At 48.0% G+C, this 18,949-nt stretch overlaps 1 protein-coding gene across 2 annotated transcripts in view; it reads right to left on the bottom strand.

Annotated features, from left to right (window-relative positions):
- ZNF451 (zinc finger protein 451) overlaps window positions 1–18,949 on the bottom strand; it is a 1,463,718-nt gene that overhangs the window by 1,375,459 nt on the left and 69,310 nt on the right. For both annotated transcript variants that reach the window (XM_069606175.1, XM_069606176.1), the window contains exon 2: window positions 9,820–9,897. In XM_069606175.1, the coding sequence (XP_069462276.1) occupies window positions 9,820–9,897 (78 nt within the window). The remainder of the gene's footprint in view (window positions 1–9,819; window positions 9,898–18,949) is intronic.

Genomic DNA, 18,949 nt, shown 5'->3' with positions numbered 1-18,949 from the left:
CCCTAGTGTTCCCAGATTGACTGCTGGTTTAACTCACCAGATATATGTGAAAGGATGGCTCTCCGTCCTGCTCCAACTCAGGCAGGGGCGCGAGTCTGTTCAACGTTGGAACCAGTTACGTCACTGGTTCGTATCTCCCAAGCTCAGTCTTGCTGCGGCGTGGATGAATGTTCGTTCAGTGAGTCTTTATATATGACTCAGTAAGTGTTCATACCTTCGGTCATTCTCCTATATCCTTCTTGCTTCAATGCGCTGCTTACACCTTCTTTTCTGCGCTACTTGTCTGTATGCGCTTATTGTCCCTTTAATACACTGTTCTTTCAATTGCAGGCCTGCCGGTGTCGGAATGGAGTAAACGAGTGCATGCAGCTGTAAACAAAATCTGGTAATGCTTCAGTAAAGCACTTTGCTTTCTGTATGCCCGCGATGTATAAGATGGCCTGGTTGCTTACTGTCCTTTGCTTTACAGGTGTCTGCTGACTCGTGATGATGGTGGCGAGCGGATCCACAGCTGTGACCAGAGCCAGGTAATGTTCTTGTATACACGCTGTGTTTTTAAGTATGCGCGATCTTGTATCGTTTAACTTTTGCTTACTGTTCCTTTTCTTTGCAGGTGTCTGCTGAAGTCGCGTTGCTGAAGCTGAACGAAAACTGTAGCTGTGCCGGATCCAACGAAGCTTTGATAACAGGAGCTGGATGCCGGTTGTCTGGATGAAGCTGTGTGATTATTCCTGCAACTGTGGTTAATTCGAGACGTTGGACTGGAATGGAAGAGATGAGAGATGAGTCCTCGGGTAAGTATCTTCAGGAGCTGTGCTGCTTCCTCCTCCATGTTGGGGGAAAACAGGAAGTACTTGGATTCTATTTCACCCAAAGGGTGATGTACATGGTGCCAGATGCACCAAGCCTGGGCCCAACCCACCTTTATCTGTCCTTTAACCCAGTGGCCTTTTTGGAGAGTACGTGTCTCTCGGGAAGACCCCGAGCTGTGTGTGCGAGTGGATGCTGTGGAATTGAGGCTGGTGTCAGGTAGACAGCCCAGAGTCACGACAGCGAGATTGCCGAGGGACTAGAGAAAAAGACAGCGGAATACTTCAAAATAAACGCAGGCTCCATGGACTGCCCGATTTCGACAGGGGAGGCATACAAAACAGTCCTTTGTGGGGAAACAATCTCCTTGGTGTCGGCCCACCGTAAGCAACACACCCAGAAGATTGTGGATGCTGAAAAGACGGGTGTCCGAAAGTGAGGAACAATTCCTTGCGCAGGGAACCAGGGCCTCACAAGATAACGGATAACTGATAACGGCACACGAGACCCTCAGCAACATAGCCCTAGACAACGCCCGGAATTGCCTGGTCCGGAGCCAAATCTACGAGAGAGGGGATAAGGCAAGCAAGACCCTGGCCTGGTTGGAGAGACACGAACAAAGTAAGGGGCATGTGCGGACCATCCGATTGCCCGAAGGGCAGCAATTGACAGCAGACTCTGACATAGTGAAGGCCTTTGCCACCTACTACGAAAAGCTTTCTGAGGTGAGCCCCACACCCGCTCACTCCAACTTTCTCGACCAGATAGAGATCCCGAGACTCTCCACACAGCAGGCAGAGCTCCTAGAACACTGAGATCACAGAAAATGAAGAGCAAGATGCGCTAACACAGCTCCAAACCGGAAAGACCCCTGGGCCTAACAGGTTCCCAGTGGAAACCTGGGAACGCCTTGACAATGCATTAACAGGGCACATGTACTGCATGTTTCTCCGGAGCAAAGAACTGGGCGTACTCCCCCTTGACCTCAGAAGAACGAGCATAGTGGTCATTCCTAAACCCGGGAAGCCTCCAGAAGCCTGTGCCTCTTATCAGCCCATCTCGCTGATCAACGGAGAGGCAAAAATCCTCGCACGGGTACTGGTCAATAGAGTGCTCGGGGTTACTGAATCCCTCGTTCACCCAGACCAGTGTGGGTTCATGCCCAACAAGTACACCCGCATGAATCTGGGTACAGTCAAACTTCCTCTTTACAGGGCCCCGGAGATACCATGCCCACTAGCCCTGCTAGTGGTCGACTTCGAAAAAGCATTTGACTCGGTTGGGTGGGAGGCCATGCGGGAGATCATGGGTCGGATGAATTTTGGGCAGGGTTTCATCTCCTGGGTTAAACTGCTCTACGCATCCCCAGAAGCAACTGTGAGAGGGAACGAGAGGTCCTCCAGATTGTTCCCACTGGCCCGTGGAACCAGGCAGGGCTGCCCTTTCTCCCCCCCTTCTATTCCCATTAGCGATCGAGCCAATAGCAATTAAACTCCTAAAGGATGAGAACTGGTCTGGATTCACCTGGCCGGGGAGGATCGACTTACTATATGCAGACAACCTCCTCATATACCTTAGAAACCCTGTGAGCTCCTGCCCAATTGTGTCCCACACTCTTAGGGAATACCAAAATGTCTATGGCCTAAAAGGTGAACTACCGAAAAACCGTGCACGTCCCGATTCAGGGGGGTGACGCTGCGATCCCCGAGACTTGCCCGTACCACGTCTCCATCCGAGACTTCGCGTATCTGGGCATACATTTTGGTCCAACTCTGATAGGTTCCTCCAACTTAACCTACAACCTGGACTAGACAGATTAAGTAGGGACGTTTGCCCTTGGCAAATCGCTCCCACCATCATTAATGGGCAGGGTAGCGCTGTTCAAGATGAGGACACTCCCGAGACTCTTGTACGTCCTACAAAATGCTCCACTCCCCATCCCCCGCACATTGCTTTTGAGGAGGATGAAGGAGGTTGGGGGTGGGGGGGAGGGAACAGCCCAGAAGCGCTCACAACACTGCAGCGCTCAATATGGCAGGGAGGCATTGGACTACCATGTATCCGCACTTACTATCTAGCGGCACAGACAGGGGGGGGGGGTAAACAAATGGCTACATGGTGATGCCACACTACCACATAGAGACAGCGGCTATGCACCCCATACCACCCCTCCAGGCCCTATACGCCGACAACGAATGAGTATCGGAGATACAAAGAATGTCACTTCATGTCCGCCATACCTGGAGGGAAGCACACAAACGACCTCCTCATGTTGGCTGGGGAACAAAACCAACATTAGCCCAACCCTTATGGTACAATGTGCACCTCCCAGAAATACAAAGAATGGGCTGTTTCGAGAACTGGGAAAAACAAGGGATATGCACACTGGAACATGCGATCCAAGAGGGACGCATACTAGACTTTGAAACTCTGAACAACAAATTTGGCCTGGCGCCTATGGACCGGTTTAGGCATGCACAACTTACTCACGCCATACACATCCAGTTCCCGGACATAACTACTATACCTCCTTGCTCCCCCCAGAGACTAACATTCTCCCGCAACGGCTGTCACGATCCCTACCCCCAACCCTAATAGGCAAGTCAGCCTACCCTTTGGACTCAGGTTAGGGTCTCCTATTATGGTCCCAAAGGCCTTGCCATCTCACCAAAGACTCTCCTGGAGTCAGTCCTGGCGCCTCTGGCACCAGGCTCATACTCAATGTGAAGGTAACATGGGGGCCTGGACTTTGTAATGGGCTTGGCATCTCCGGAACACCGCAACCTGGAAAGAAGAGAACGAAAACATTAGTAAGCGTTTCCATATTTCCATTCAGAAAGCAGCAAGAACCATCAGACGCGTACCTGAATTCGAGCCGCTCTTGGTCAGCACCCGTTCCGGAACCTCACAACGACCTACAAAAGAGAGGAAACACAGGTTAGCACATGAAGTCAAGAAGGTGCTGCGCATCGCGCATTTACTCACCGCTTAGTGCTCTCTCGGTCAGCCTCCATTCCGGGACATTACAGTGGCCTACAAGAAAGAAGGGAGACACAGGTCAGCGCAAGAAAAGACGAATAGCGCCACGCATCGCGCATTCACCCACCGCCTCGTGCTCAATCCCAATCAGCACGACAATAACCTCTTCCTGCACCTAGGAGAAGAAACAGAGACATTATCAAGGAACAGAAGAAAGAGAGGAGGACAGATTATCAAGACTAAAAACAGCGCACTTACCTTAACGATCTGAAGTCACAGCAGGTCTGGACTCAAACAGGGACTGCACCAGTGAAGCAACTAGGTTGCGACACACCCACACCAGCAACACGCCCCTGCATCGAGAAGCAGGACGGAGAGCGCATCTTACAAAAAAGCAAGATGAGGAGAAGGCTTAAGGGGAATGTTTGGTCCTCAAGGGAGGTGGGAGCCAAGCAACAAGAGACAATAGGGTTTTAAATCCGATATTCCTGTACTGCAGGCTCAATCCTTGGCCAAACAAATTCCAAGGGAGGGGTTTCAGAGTGCGAGTGGTCCAACCAGGGCTGAGTGGCGTCCCCGTGGATATCAGGTGAGCGTTACACGTATCACCTCCAAAGTCACCTCCATGCTTTACTAGGCCCTTAACTCTTTCGGAACTAAGGAGCTTACTAAATTGAAGGAGAAGTGGGAAAGGGACCTCGGTGTGTTGGAACCGGAGGACTGGGTAGATGCACTGATGTTCCCCCGGGAGATAGGTATAGAGGCTAAACTGAGACTGATACAACTCAGAATACTCCACCGCTCCTATTATCCTCGGATAGCCCTTGCCAAATGGGGAGGGACCGGGGATGAGACTTGTCTCTGATGTAAACAGGGAAAGGGTACCTTCTTCCATATGATCTGGGACTGCGACGTGTTACAATCCTTCTGGGAAGTATCAATAAGATTTCCAACATAATAGGTTCACCAATTCCGAAGGACTCCAAAATGACTCTCCTGGGAATCTGGGGAGAGGTAGATCTCACCAAATATGAAAAATTGTTCCTAGCAGTGGCATTGGGAGCAGGGAAACTGCTGATTGCCGCAACTTTGGGTTTGGCAGAGTCAATATGCCTGAACCGATGGAACGACAAAGTAAACAGGTGCGCATCAATAACGCTAGTGGCTGCCCGCGGGAATTCGAGAATATATGTGGGAAATGGCTACATGTGTACTGAGAAATGTCGCTCTCCTCCCCCCTCCCCCTTGGATATCCAATGTACCCCCCTGACCCTGCTGCCTCTTACTGTCATCACTGCCAAAACTTTCAGTTGAATGACTATTTTCATCGTGTTTTGTTGTATAAAACCAAATAAAGTGTTATAAAAAAAAAGAAATAAATAAATAAACGACCTTTCCAAAAGCGTCCTTCTTCCAAGCCTCACTATCTGGAGGCGTAACGCATTTATGTTGGCTTCTGGCCTTACGGCTGGCAGCCACCGACACCACTGACTCAGGCATGGGCTGACACTAGCATTTAGGGGTAGATTCCAGAGCCTTGAATTTCTTTTCAAGGCGACCCTTCACAGCTGGTTCTGAAAACCGGTAGCGTATCCTGCACAGGTCCTACTGTCACACGTGGTCGAGAATCGGCGCCGGGAAAACCGCCTTCCTCGGTTTGCCCACATGGTCGAAGAAGAAGCAGTCCATACGTTCCTCTTCAGGCGCCAGCCCAAACTCCAGACATGCTTTCGACATCATGGCGTGGAACGCCCCAATATAATCCGGAGGCGATGGTTGAGCCGGACTACGGAGCAGCTCCACCTCCGCGTCCATGTCCCACACGTCATCTCTCGTAGGCAATGACGATACAGTAGACAGGGTGTCCCGCGGAACACTCTCGGGGTCCAAATTAGGGAGCTTGCTTTCTTCAGGATGAGACTGGATGGCCCAACCCCACCGGCAACGGCAACCGTGTCGGAGGAGATTTCCTAGGCACCTCAACAGGCAACACCGCATCCACCAGCACCACCGAACTCGGAGGAGGCAACCTTGCATCCAGTTGCCCCAACAAAGATTGAAGCGTAGACAGCACTTGCAACGACAGCGGAGATTGCGAGTTAACCAACGGATAAAGGGACGGCCCAGCCCCCATTCCACTCGACAAAGGCCTCACACTCTGCAGACCCAGAGCCGACGGGTCAAACACCGGCTCCTGTTCCTCCTCCATTTCCAAAGAAACAGAAAACGTAGCTGGATCTTGCTGCAAAATGTTCTCAGGTAGGATAGACTCAAAGGTGGCGGACTGCCACGCACCACCCGTCGTCAACATCCCTTCCGATTCCATCTGTGATGACGACAACAGCAGCGGACCACTATCCGTCAGCGTCGTAGACGTCGCCGATGACACCGTAGATTGCAGCACTACCGTCGACGACGGACAGTCGACTAGCTCATCGTCGGAACCACGTTCCTCTGGCTTCCATTTCACCAGAGCCCCGGTTCTTGCAAAAAACCCGGACCGGTGCTTCGAAGACTCCCGGCTGGACGAAGACCTGTGATGGTCCCTGGACGACGAGTGCTTTGATGAAGACTCATTTGGCTTTGCCAGGACTTTCTCCAACACTGTAGACTTCTCGGGCCTACCCCTTGGATTTGTCCGACTGACCATGCTTTGACAACGAAGAGCTACTCGCCCCCTTCGACTGATGCGGCCTCGAAGACTTGCTGCCTTTCCCCACCTCAAGACGCAGGCAATGCAGCCCGATGCTTCTTTGCAAGGGGTTCTGCCGACGCAGCATAGCTATGTTCCGCGGACTTCTCTCTTCCCGAAGACTGGCTCCCCAGTCCAAACCCACCTCAGAGGCCGGGTACGTGCCCTCATTAAGCCAACATATGAGCCGTCTATTACGGTCCTTCAAGGTCTTCTTCGAAAAACCCTGACATATCTCGCAGGTATCTGCCGAGTGATGGGGGTAGAGACAGTAAAGACAGTCCATATGACCATCCCCTTCGTACACCCTCTTTAAACTTCTTCTGGGCTACAGACGACATCCTAGCCCACGAACCAAACGCACGTGCAAAAACACAAAGAAACACGAGGTGATCCCCAACAGTTTGGAGACGGTTGAAATCTGAAGGGAAGCCGCAGGGTCAGGGCTATTTATACCAGACTTCCTATTGGTGGGGCCTAAAGCACCCAAAAAGGACGTTGATAAGACATTAGTGTCGAAGTTTTCCATAGGAAAATGCAAAGTTAAAGTTACTGAGGTTTCCCAGCCGGACGACTGGGAAATATTCATGAAATATCCAATGCTGGAGAATGTAAGTCCTAAAATACAAGAGAATAAGCAAAACAGGAAATTCAGTTCATCACTTCACATCTTTGACGAAAGATCAACCAATTTAGCAAAACATTAGCAAAGTAAACATAAGAACAAAATTACTTTCCACTGGTAATGCTCCTTCGGCTGGATGTTCCTTCCACATATTCCTCATCATTGACAACCTCCTTCCAGCGTCAGATGCTTTGGAAAAACTGTTTGTGGTAGGGGGTGCAGTGAGTCGTCAACTCTATGTCCCTCGGCGGTCTCCTTCCACTCTCTAGCACGGTGTCACAGATAGTACATAAAAGAATGCACCGCGCCCGTTACTTCAGTTCTAGTTTTTCCTCTGGTTTCAGAGCACAGGCATTCACGAGGTCAAAAGAGCAGACACTAAAGAGAGGAAGGTATAATACACAGAAATGCTACTGACGGGTAGAATGGAAGGAGCGATGAATACATGGGAGGAATATCCAGTGGAAAAGAACATTATCTGCGGTACGTAATTTGCTCTTAGAATGGATTGCGTCCTCCCACGTATTCTTCATCTTTGATACTCTCCCAAAACAGTAAGAAATGGGAGTAAAAATTAACTTATTAATGCTGTGAAGTACAGCCTTCCCAAACCCTGCTTTGAGTCCCTACACAGAGTCTAGGCAGTAATGTCTTGAAAATGTATGCAGAGAGGAACAAGTGGCAGCAGCACAGATGTCTTGTACTGGTACCCTCCCCTGTAAAGCCAATGAAGTGGCCACACCCCTTGTAGAATGCGCTCAGAGGCCTACAGGAATGTTTTTAAAAGCCAATTTACAGCATTCAATAATGCAAAGTATAATCCAACGAGACATGGTTTGCTTGGTCACAGCCAGACCTAGTTTGTGCCCAGTATGACCCACAAACAATTGTCTTCTTGCCTAATGTTCCGCATCCTAGAGATGTAAAAGCGCATGGCCCTCTTTAGGATCCAGACGATGAAGCCTTTCCTCCTCCTTATATGGATGTGGTGGAGGATAATTAGAAAGTTGGACTATTTTTTGAGCAAGATGAACCTCCAATACTACCTTTGGATAAAAGGTAGGACCGTCCCTCAAAACAACCTTTTCCTTGAAGAAGGTGGTAAACTGCAGTTTACACAGAAGAGCCTGAAGTTCACAGACCTTACATGCCGATGTAATGGGCATGAGGAAAACTATTTTGAGAATTAACATCCTTAGAGGACATGAAGGTAGCGGCTGAAAAGGAGCATATATGGAGGTATTTAGTACAAATTTCAAGTCCCAAACACTTACAAAAAAAGGGACTGGAGGGAACACAGTGAGCCATTTCCGGAATTGTAAGATGATGGGGATCTTCAAATAGGATCCCTCCTCTGGTTTGTGCTTAAAGATGGATATCGCCGCCAGGTATCCTTTCACAGTGCCAACCTCGAGCCTCTGGTTGGCCAAATGAATCAAAACAAAATGTAACACCATAGGTGTGTCACACAGAAAAGGATCTACATCGTGATCTCTGCACCAGCTGCAAAACATATTCCAATGGCAGAGGTACAGAGACTTTGTTGCTGGTCTTCTGGCTGAAAGCAACACCTCCATTCCATCTTCTGGGAGGTCCCAATCCTTATATCTTAAGCTCTCAGAAACCAGGCATGATGGTTGAGAGTCCCAACATCTGGATGGAGAAACCAACCGCACTGTTAAGAGGTGGTCTTCTATGTGGAAGGCCTAATGGAGGGCAGATGTCTAGAAGATCTGTGTACTACATCCTCCTTGCCCAATACGGAGCAATCAGAATCATTGTCCTCCCGAACTTCCTCAACCTCATGATGTTGTGAGGAATGACAGGGGCTGGAGGAAACATGTACAGGAGTGGAAACTCCTCAGAGGAAATTACCGGGAGCATAATAGGTTGCACTTCTTGTTGACACTGGTTGTGAACAGATCCACTCAAGGGGTTCCTCAAAGGGTGAAGATCTCGTGAAAGACTTTCAGAGCTAGCTCCTACTCATGGGAAACTGTGCCTGCTCATAGCACCTGCCGCTGTGTTCTCTCCAACTAGGACCGTATGCATATTTATCTCATGAATATTAATGAGGGGTGTCCTGAAAACCCAACATGGATCTGGCCCTAGAGGCCTGGAGTTGGACAACTCAGGGCTAGGTGAACAGCCGCAAGAGAGATTCCTTCTTGTAGTGCCCAGAACCAGAGCTGCACTGCCTTTCTGCACAGTTGTAGTGACCCTACACCACCGCTCTCGTTGAAGTAGTACATGACCACTGCGTTGGCCCTCATTATCAGGACATTTTTTTGCCATACAGAGGACATTCTTTCCCGTACAGAAGGCAGAAAGGCCATCAGCTCCAAAAGGTTGATGTGTAATTTGGACTCCGATGGAGACCAATGGCTGCTGATGGTTAGATCATTGGCGTGGGCTCCCCAACCCATGAGGGAGGCATCCGTAACTACTGTTGCGATTTGTAAATATGAATGTCAGGTGAAAAATTTGTTTTACCAATATTACATAAAAACATGTTAGAACCATCATGAATTTTGGATGGAACATAAAAACACAATGTTTACTTTATAAACAATAAATGCCCTTTCCCACCCACCCCCAGAAGGCCTACACTAAATACGATGTATTCAATCTACTGGTTTACTCATGGTTTGAGAGTAATGGATTTCCCAAGTGCTGGTTATGTGTAAACAAAACAAAAATAAGGTGCACTTACCACAACCTGAGAACCGCTGGACTCTTCGTCACTGCTGACCAGGTCAATGCAGTCCAGGACAGGTCTCGAAACGCCTTCCTAAATAAAAACAACCAACTTCAGTATACATGATCAAAAACAACATCCAAACATTAGCGAGTCCTCAAAATGTACACTTAGGACTAGAGTACGGAGACCATCAAGCTTAAAGTGAAGTGGAAATAACCAATGTATTAACATTGTGCCACAAGATCCAGTAAAGAAAAACTAATTGTAGAACAAAATGCCCCTTGCCCAAATACTTTTGCAAGATAATACTGCATTGTAAAACATAGTATGAACTTCCTACTGCGATGCCGACCAGGATCTTTATCAAAAGATGCCCACAAGAAACAAGATGTTGTACCATCATGCTCCCGCGTGGGCCAACACTAAATGTTGCCTATAAAGGTTTGGCAAAGCAAGTGAATAATGCACCTAGGTCAAATTATTGTTGAGGAAGTTCCTCTAGTTTAAATAATTGGAATTATGCTGATGGACGGCTGCGTGTGTAGGTGTAAATTAGGTTTAGCCCCAACTGCAAACTTAATGAACTAGTATTTTAGAATATAACACTCAAACCCCGCTTGTCCTATATGTTCTTACAATTGTATATCAAAATCATATCTATACCCTGTACTTAAAAACATGCCCTCAAGAATTGATAATGCCTTAGCCAACACTTTCAACCCTTTCTGGTAACTCTTCATGGCAAGTCTGTCTAATACACATACCATCTACACCGAGGGGCTCCAACCAGTAAATCGTAAGCCAATGGTAGCTTGCTTGAGGCTTCCCATTAGCTCCTTGCATCAAAAACTAAAATGAGCACTGTGTTTATTTTAATGTCTGAAGTCCCTGGGCCTCTTCCCCCTCCCCATCCCCATCCCCACTCCCTACCCGCTTCCTACAAAGCAAACTGTCAAAAGCAGTGTACACAGTGAGAGGAGGGGCTGCATCTGGGCTTGAAAGGCTCGGGGGCAGTGTCCCAACAAGGGGTTAACTATCAATAATAAAGTAAATGGGAAATGTGTGTTCTGTCCATGGTCACCAAGAGGAGCAAATGATGGCCAATTAGAAAGAGAAGGGGTGCCTAAATCTGGGTGTCATGTGAAACAAAGCTGGGGTCGCGATTGCTTCAGTCTCAGCGTTTCATTAGATTTATTTCAGTTAGCATTACTTTACAGGCTGGTAATTGTAGGTTTTCAATCACAATAGAGAAAGTAAAGCTACAGCTGTAATTGATTTTTCACCACATGTTTGTGTGTAGAAAAAAGACAATCCGCGAGAGTCCCAGCTTATTGACTGATGTGTAGATTCTACACATCCATCAATAGACAATTGTCTAACCCACAAACGATATTTCAACCAATACCTTGGATAACCATTTTTGTATATAATTGGACCAACAAGAAAAAGAGAAGTGAAAAAAGAGAAACACAAAGGGAAAAAATGTCACAAAAAGCATTAAGTCAATGCCATAATAATTGAAACATACCATGTCCCAACAACCTGACCAAAAAGTGCTCCGATGAATCGGCGTAGTCATCACCGATGCCCAGCGGTAAGCTCCTCCCATGTGGCCAGGGAACAGCAGCCGCTTCCATATCCTGACCCTGGGGGCGGCTATTTGAGGGAAGATCACATGGGAGGGGGAGGGGGAACAGAACCTCCAAGGATATGTATGGTCTCCATCAGATCTGATATCCCCCATTTTCCATTGAAAACATCCCCATGTCTGAAACCCTTATGGCCGATTGTCATGTAGCCACTTATTTTCCTATGAAGAGCAGGGAAAACCCCTTTTACCAAATCTACCTTCCAACTTTGGTCTACTTTGAAAATTTGATGAAATCGCCTACTTCAATTCCACTTATCAATCAGAACTGGCTTGCCAACAAAATATTTTAAAAATGCTTATCCGAATTTCATAAGTCAGTTGTTCATAATAGACTTCTGTTCCCAGAATCCACAAAATACTGGGACGAAGAAGGATTGAGCAATGTGGAGCAAAAGGGACTGCAAACCTAGTGAGCACTCTCGTTTTTTCCAGTGCTCACCTGCGTTTGGGAAATTTAAGCAACCCAAACAGAGAATGGAGGACAGCTGCTGTGGCAACTGGCAAGAGAGGGCTGCACCTCTCAACGAGAAGCAAGGAGCCGAGAAGCCAGGACCTGTGTGGTGGAGTCAGCCAGCTCACCACCGGAAGAAGGAATTGCTGAAGAGAGGGACGCTGCGGGAACCCCAGGAGCCGGTGAAAAACTCCTGGGCATTCGCAGACTCGGGGGGGGAACAGCATTACGTTTACCGCAGCACAGGACAGCAAGCGTGCCGAGAGGAAGCTGCCAAGGACCGGCAAACGAAGGAAAGAAGACCGTGAGAGGGAAGCAGAAGGGCATCCTTTGCTAGCAGACCGCGAAAGAAGATTGCAATACCTGTAGAAACGGTGAGCCCTCCCAAAAGCAACGGGGACACCACGGCGTACGGGCGAATATGCTGAGGGCGAACATTGAAAGAGATAAAAGAAACAAAGGGTATTTAAGTCTCAATTAAAGCCCTTTCCATGTTTAAATGGACACAGTGCCAATACGAAGAAGATATATCCGGAAGATACATTACAGAATACTATATACGCAGACAACTTTGGGAGTGGGCAATAAACCCAATTGAACAGAAGTTCTGGCAGGAGAGTACACCAAGCAATTGAAAATAATTACAAGTTGTGTGTGCAAGTGCTGCACTTGGCCAAGAGAGGCCCAAAGAACTACGATGTATGAAAACCTCAAGGAGTAAAGAAGAATCTAGGGGAAGGGAGCTACCCTCTGGAACCAAGAATGTTATCCTTGAAGACATGTTGTTCAAGTCTTTCATCCTTCCTTTATGCATTTTTTTCCAAACCACTCCAGGTTAAAGACACTTCCTTTTTCACCTTAAGAGTTACATTTGTGGTGTGAGGGTCAGAACAGAACATTGTAAACAGGATAGTTTTATTTTTGACATCCTGTCACAGACAGAGCCTTAGTTTTTCTTTAGGTAGGTCTTATAGCAGGGTCAGAGAGGCCTTTTCCCAACCCCTTTTATTATCAATTATTCTTTACCCAAAAATATACAAACTTGTGCCCGACTCATTTAGCACTCCTCATAGTGCACATATTATTAAATGCCTCACAGCAAAAGTAGTTGTCTATACCGTTCCCGTACAGTGCAATATTGGCAATGGAGCACCACTTATACACCAGTTCGTTTTTAAACCAAATGATCACCATAACCATAATTTGTGCTTGGTTACCATAACCAGATGTGAAAATTAGAATTCAAATTGTGATCAGCGCAAAATTGCCTTAATACCAATCCCATCAATGACCATTGAGTGCGAGGATCCCTATGAGTCATTGGAAAAACTATTAAAAAAAAGTATAAAAAGGTCAAAAAGAGCCCGGGAGGTGGCTTTTTTTTCCTTTTAGCAGTGCAGGCATTCCCAGTGCTCAGTGTGCCAGTTCAGAGCAGCCACAGCAAGAGGAAAGTGCTTCCTCTCAGTGAATAGCACATAAAACCCAATTCCAACTCGGATCCTTGCTTTGAGAGAAGGCAAGGGTGTAGTACTTCACTGCGCAAAATGAGGATTAATAAAAAACGCAAGTCTACACCGTGCTTGCTGGTTATGCATCTCAGCCCAAGAAATGGAGGAGGCTGGTACTACTGTGCCTCCTCTGGGACTTACCACAGCCACACCACCTGCAGTGTCTGTAATTCTGGCCCCAGTCAAAGTGTCGTTCCCGCACTCTTCAGTGCCGTGTACAATGGACGGCACCTAACCGGGCGCCGTACCTGGGTCCACCCTTATCGCATCCTGCACATCATGCACATCATGCACATGGATTCCGGATTGAAGAGAACCTGGTGCTGCCTCAGCAGCCTGCTTGAGAAACAGGAGCAGGAGAAAGGACTCTCCCCAGACTGGGGGACATTCCCCTCATGAACAGATTTAAACCCTTCACGACCAGTACAGATATGAGGAACTTCTTTAAGGTTATTATGCAGCAAATCCTGCCTTTGACTCCAACAAGCACTGCACAGTCACATAGTTCACTGGGGTTGCTCACGAGTACCAGCACCCCTCCACTCAGAGGTTAACCCTGTGCCTTTAGTACCGAGTCCTTCTGGGAACACTGCTCACCATTACCAAACTCCCACAGACTCAGGGTAGCCAACCAACTGAGGATGAGGAAGAGTGGGACACAATGCCACACTTAGTCTTCCACGAACAAATGGCAGACATTGTGCAGTTGCTTGAGCTCTCTCTACTCAACATGCCACCTGCAGAGAGTGATTTGCTGGCAGTGGTTCTGATGAGGAAACTGACAAAACAGGGATTTCCCCCCTGTAGGTGGACCTTCTGGCTGAGGTCAAAAGATCTGGCAAAATCTACAGTGTGGACCCAACAAATAAGAAGCTGGCAGCCCGCTACAGGCAGAATTCTGCAGTGTGTCTCAGCATTAGTTCCAATCCTCTCGCCCATTACATGGTAGTCCAACTTGACCTGGCTCAAGGAAAACCTTACTGCTTAATTTTCTGGAATGGGCAGATCTTCCAGTATACCCGCTGGCATCTAGGAAAAGGCTCTGGAAGGAATAAGCAAACTAATCTACTTGTGCACTACACCTGCTTCAGGCAAATTCAGATGCAATTCTCGTGGCCTGTAACACGTTTTGGTGCAAGGTGGAGGATTTCCCAGGGGGGTCTGTCTGGAGACAGGAAGGAACAATTCTTGGCTGGCTTGGGGGACGCAAAGGCTGTGACCCCACGACATGCTTGAATCTGCAGCCTTACACATGGACACATTCACAAATGGGAATGCATTTGGGCCTAGACCTCAGGTAGCTTGGCTCAAAACGACTAAATTGCCTCCATAGGTATAGGAGAAGGTCTGAGCCATACTCTTCGATGACCTCATTCTCTTCCACTCGAGTCAACAAAAGAAAAAAACACACCAACACCTCCAAAAGGCTGGCCATTACCAGGCTGGTAAATAAGTTGGCTGATTTGTTGTATCAACAGAGAAAACAATGCTTAGGAGGTTTCCTTGCCCATGCCCAGACAGAGCCAGAGCGCTGGACCATAGGCAAGGAAAATGGTGAGAATATGCAAAGGCTTTTTAACCACTGCATCAAGCTAGGCTGACAAACCTAAGGTTTGACGTTCAGAAGGCCCAGCTGCCCTCTAAGCCAGTAAGTGGATTGGTGCCCCAACACCCATTCTCTTGCATCATAATAACTTTGGACCTCCCACCAATCCAGGACTGCCCCCAATCCAAAAGGGATGAATCTGTTTGTTTAGAGTCCTGGGAGGGGGTGGGAAGGGCACCCATCTTGGAGGATTCTCTCCTCCATTCAGCAATGCAGATCTGGGTATACTTTAAGTGAGATTGGCTCCATTCTGTCTGAGTATCTTGAGACCAGTGTGTGGCCAGGTGAAGCTGTGTTAATAGTGTGCAGACTGGCATGGGGGAACAACCATGGTGCACAAGGCCATCGAGCTCAGCAGATGCTGAAATTTCACTGCCGGAAAATGCATGTTGCATGTAGACTCTTTAATCTTACAATCACAGATCATGCCAATGTACTGCAGTCTGTGCGAAAGTGAGGGCTGATTTGTACATATTGATGGTGAGGCCCATCTCATAAGCCTGTCGGATGACATAGTTGATAGTGCACCAATCGTGAGGGTGTGGCACCACGATTCAGCCAGCTTACCAGATGGGGATAGATCCGTTTCCCCTGTAGATACAGATACGACATAAGCATGTCCAGTACTTAGTAAAAGACCCTCGGAGCAGAGCATAAACTGAAGGGAAGGACTTGTTATTGTAGTTAGAATTCTGAATCGAAATGCAGAGGAATTTCCTGTGTGGCTTCCATAATGCTAGGAGCTTGAAAGCATCCTGCAAATCTAGGGTGCACAACCAATCCCCCCTACATCAGGGCAGACCAAATCAGTCCCTCATTGACTCTCAGTTGGAAGGAATTCCATGAAGCTGGATAGGTAGAGGATAGTGTTCCAGTTACTATAGGCCCTCCATGAGGTGCGATAAAAATTGTTGACGGGACGAAGGGGGCGGCGGGTGGGGGTCTGAATCCTCTTCTCACACTAGACAGTGTTAAACAGGTAGTCGCATGCCCCTCACGATTGTGAGCTGCATGGCGAGGTCCTAAATCCTACCTTTGTTTGGGTCACTGAGATTCTCATGTACTCTACACTCAACACAACAGGAAATGCCTCCTGTATGCGTCAGAGTGGCATGGGCTCATAAGCAGATGTCTCCCTTGGGGCAGGAGGACACCTTATGCCAAATTGAAACTGGCCAGCAATTGTCCTCTCATTGTGATAGAGCCGAACTGGCCAAAGAGAACTTGGCAGTTGAACCTGCATGCTTGCTCCGACATGAAAAGCTCCAAGGGTTTTACTAATCGGCCTGGACCTTCTGCCTTAGAAGGGGGGTGGGGGAGATAATCATGCACCCCAACCTACATTTTCTTTCCTTGACAGCCTGGTGACCGAGAACCTCATTTTTTGTTAAGTGGGACTTTCAAGAAAATAAAAATGCTAGTCAACAGGTCTGCGAGGAAAGTAACTTCAAGTCTCAAGCCAGCAAATGGATGTACTTTTGTTGCTGGTCCTTGGAGGACAAGAATCCCCTCTAGAAACAGCAGTCATGCATTTTCGTGACCTACTTGGTAGAGAATAGTTTGTCTGTGGATTCATGTAGGTCTTACCTGCAGCAGTCTGGTCATCCCTGAATACTAGGCTGAAAACAGTCTCTTTAGCAATTCATCTGCCTATGGAGAGTTTACCCGCCCAAAAGGATGTCCCATAGCAACTAGGACCTAAATGTGGTGTTTTATGCTCAGATGCAGAAACCTTTCAATCCTATGGCTTTGGCAGCGCTTTGGTGGGTGACTGATGACTGCGATCGTACACAACACAGAGGCTGCACATATAAATAGATGCAGCAACGCCTATGACCAGACGCACTCGTTTGGGCCTATATTTATCTATCTCCAATCAGTGTCTAGCATTATGCTGATCTTTATTTGCGATGAATCCTCGGATGTTGTTGCTTCTCCCCTGGGTGCTCCCCCTCCCTTGAGGCCAGGGAGTTGAGGCCGCTACCCTATAAGTCCACCTGAGGGTGCTACTCAGCGGGAAGATCTCGGGCGTATGGGATCCCCCCCACGGGACTGGGGATGACTCTTGGGGGGAGAAAGCAGTATGTTCACAATACATCCCCAACCCCCCTCATCCCCATTCCCTGGACACAGTACACCAGTCCCCCACTGTTTCATCTCTCTTTGCGATTCCACCAATTCCGTCAATCCACGCTATTCGGTTAGCTCAGAAGTCCCCCAGTATGGAAAAAACCAGAACTGCCTGCAGCGGTCTAGTGTTTCTGCCCTCTCGGATCAAGCTGGTAGTCACGCCCCCAATTTCCTGGATCGCATATCCTGATACTCGGAAGTTGTATCGTCGCGTTGCTACTCTTGTTAGAGTTCCGCTACGCTCCGTAAGTAGGCTTACTAAACCTACCTTAAACCCTCCGATACTTCTATTTACTCTTAACAAAGATCTTCCTAGGACTTCGCTTCTTGGACTCCCTTTTTTTGTTTCTTTTTCCCTACGTTATCAGATACGCGATTCCAAGTTCACTGCTAACAAGGCTTCCTGTGACATTCTCCGGCTAGCAGCCTGTCTCCGAGACCCGCACGGTGTGTAACTATACTTAGCAGCTTGTCTTTCTATTCTGCGCTCATACCTCTTTCGCGTGTAACTAACCCTTGTAATCCAACGTTAGGAATCATCCGCTGATAACCTTAGGCCCCTGTTCCGCCCAAAGTCTTAATTCTCTCAAAAGCTGCAGAGTAACGAATTGTTCGGTAAGGATAGACGCGAGTCTTATCACTCGTTAGTGTCTTTCCTTCCTGCCTACTTTAAACCCATCTGTGCATTACTTTCCCCCTCCATTAGTCTCTTCAGACCAGAGTTCTGTTCTCACTTTCTGGGTATCCCGACTTGGCTGACAGGAACTAGGAGCATATCTTCAGATCCAGGCTAAGCCTTATCCTTTAACAACCCGAGTTTGTTCCTTTCTCATTCCTGAATTCTTCTTTCAATCACACTGTTATGCTATTACCATTAGAGCTCTTCACAAGAGGACGTCTGCATTTTCACAAAGGCACCGATCAACATCATAGAATCACCACTGCTGCCCTCAGGAGTCCACGCACCCTAGCAGCACACCGCAGGAATTTTTCCCCCTTCAGGGGTTTTCCCTGGAGACTCCACGATCCAGCCAATAGGGGCTAGAAAGCGGTGGAGGGGTTTCAAGGTGGAGCCTCACTACCTTCCGAACTACAATCAAATTGGATCCTTGAGGACCTGAGTGGAGGTGGGTGCCATTTTTTAATGCTGAATCATGTGTTATTATAGTTTGCCTCTAGAAATCATAACACCCACACACCATATACTTGTGTAAAGCAGAATGTCCAGCCCTTGTGAGAACCACTGAGATGAGGAGTAGGGTCTACTTGTCTGAGGTATGCTGGAAAGCTGGGACGAGGAAGAGTCCAGCAAACCCAATAAGGAGTGATCATACTTAAACTGGGACGAAGTTTTGCAGAGCCATGAAGAGCACCCCACGGGGCCACAGTAAGAATCCTACTCTATATGGACATTGTGCAAGCATAAAAACTTAGGAGAGCCTCATGACCGGGTCGATCACTCCCTTGAGAAACCACGAGAGTCAGAACGGTCCAGGAAAGAGGAAGAAGGCAGACCAGGATGCCGAGGCAGGAGCAAACAAGTCCAGAGCCAGTCCAGAGTAGAGGGACTGCTTGGCAAGCCAGGAAAGGGAAGCTCCCGGCGTTCCTGAAAACCAGCAAGTGCGGAAAGGAAGAGCCGCGCTATCTGAAGGAGAACTATCGCTCCCGAAGACCAAAGAAGGGAAATGAGGGTAGGGAAGCCCCGCAGCTGACTGCAGCCAGCAAGCAAGACTCAGAACTATTGCAGACCATGAGAAAAGGCATACAGGTTGCCGGGAAAGTGCTACGGCACCAGC

This window comes from Ambystoma mexicanum, chromosome 4p (genome assembly GCF_040938575.1).
Source record: "Ambystoma mexicanum isolate Mex_15411 chromosome 4p, UKY_AmexF1_1, whole genome shotgun sequence".
In the NCBI taxonomy this organism is placed as follows: Eukaryota; Metazoa; Chordata; class Amphibia; order Caudata; family Ambystomatidae; genus Ambystoma; species Ambystoma mexicanum.
Note: the sequence above shows the minus strand (reverse complement) of the source record. Positions and strands in the feature narration are given on the sequence as shown.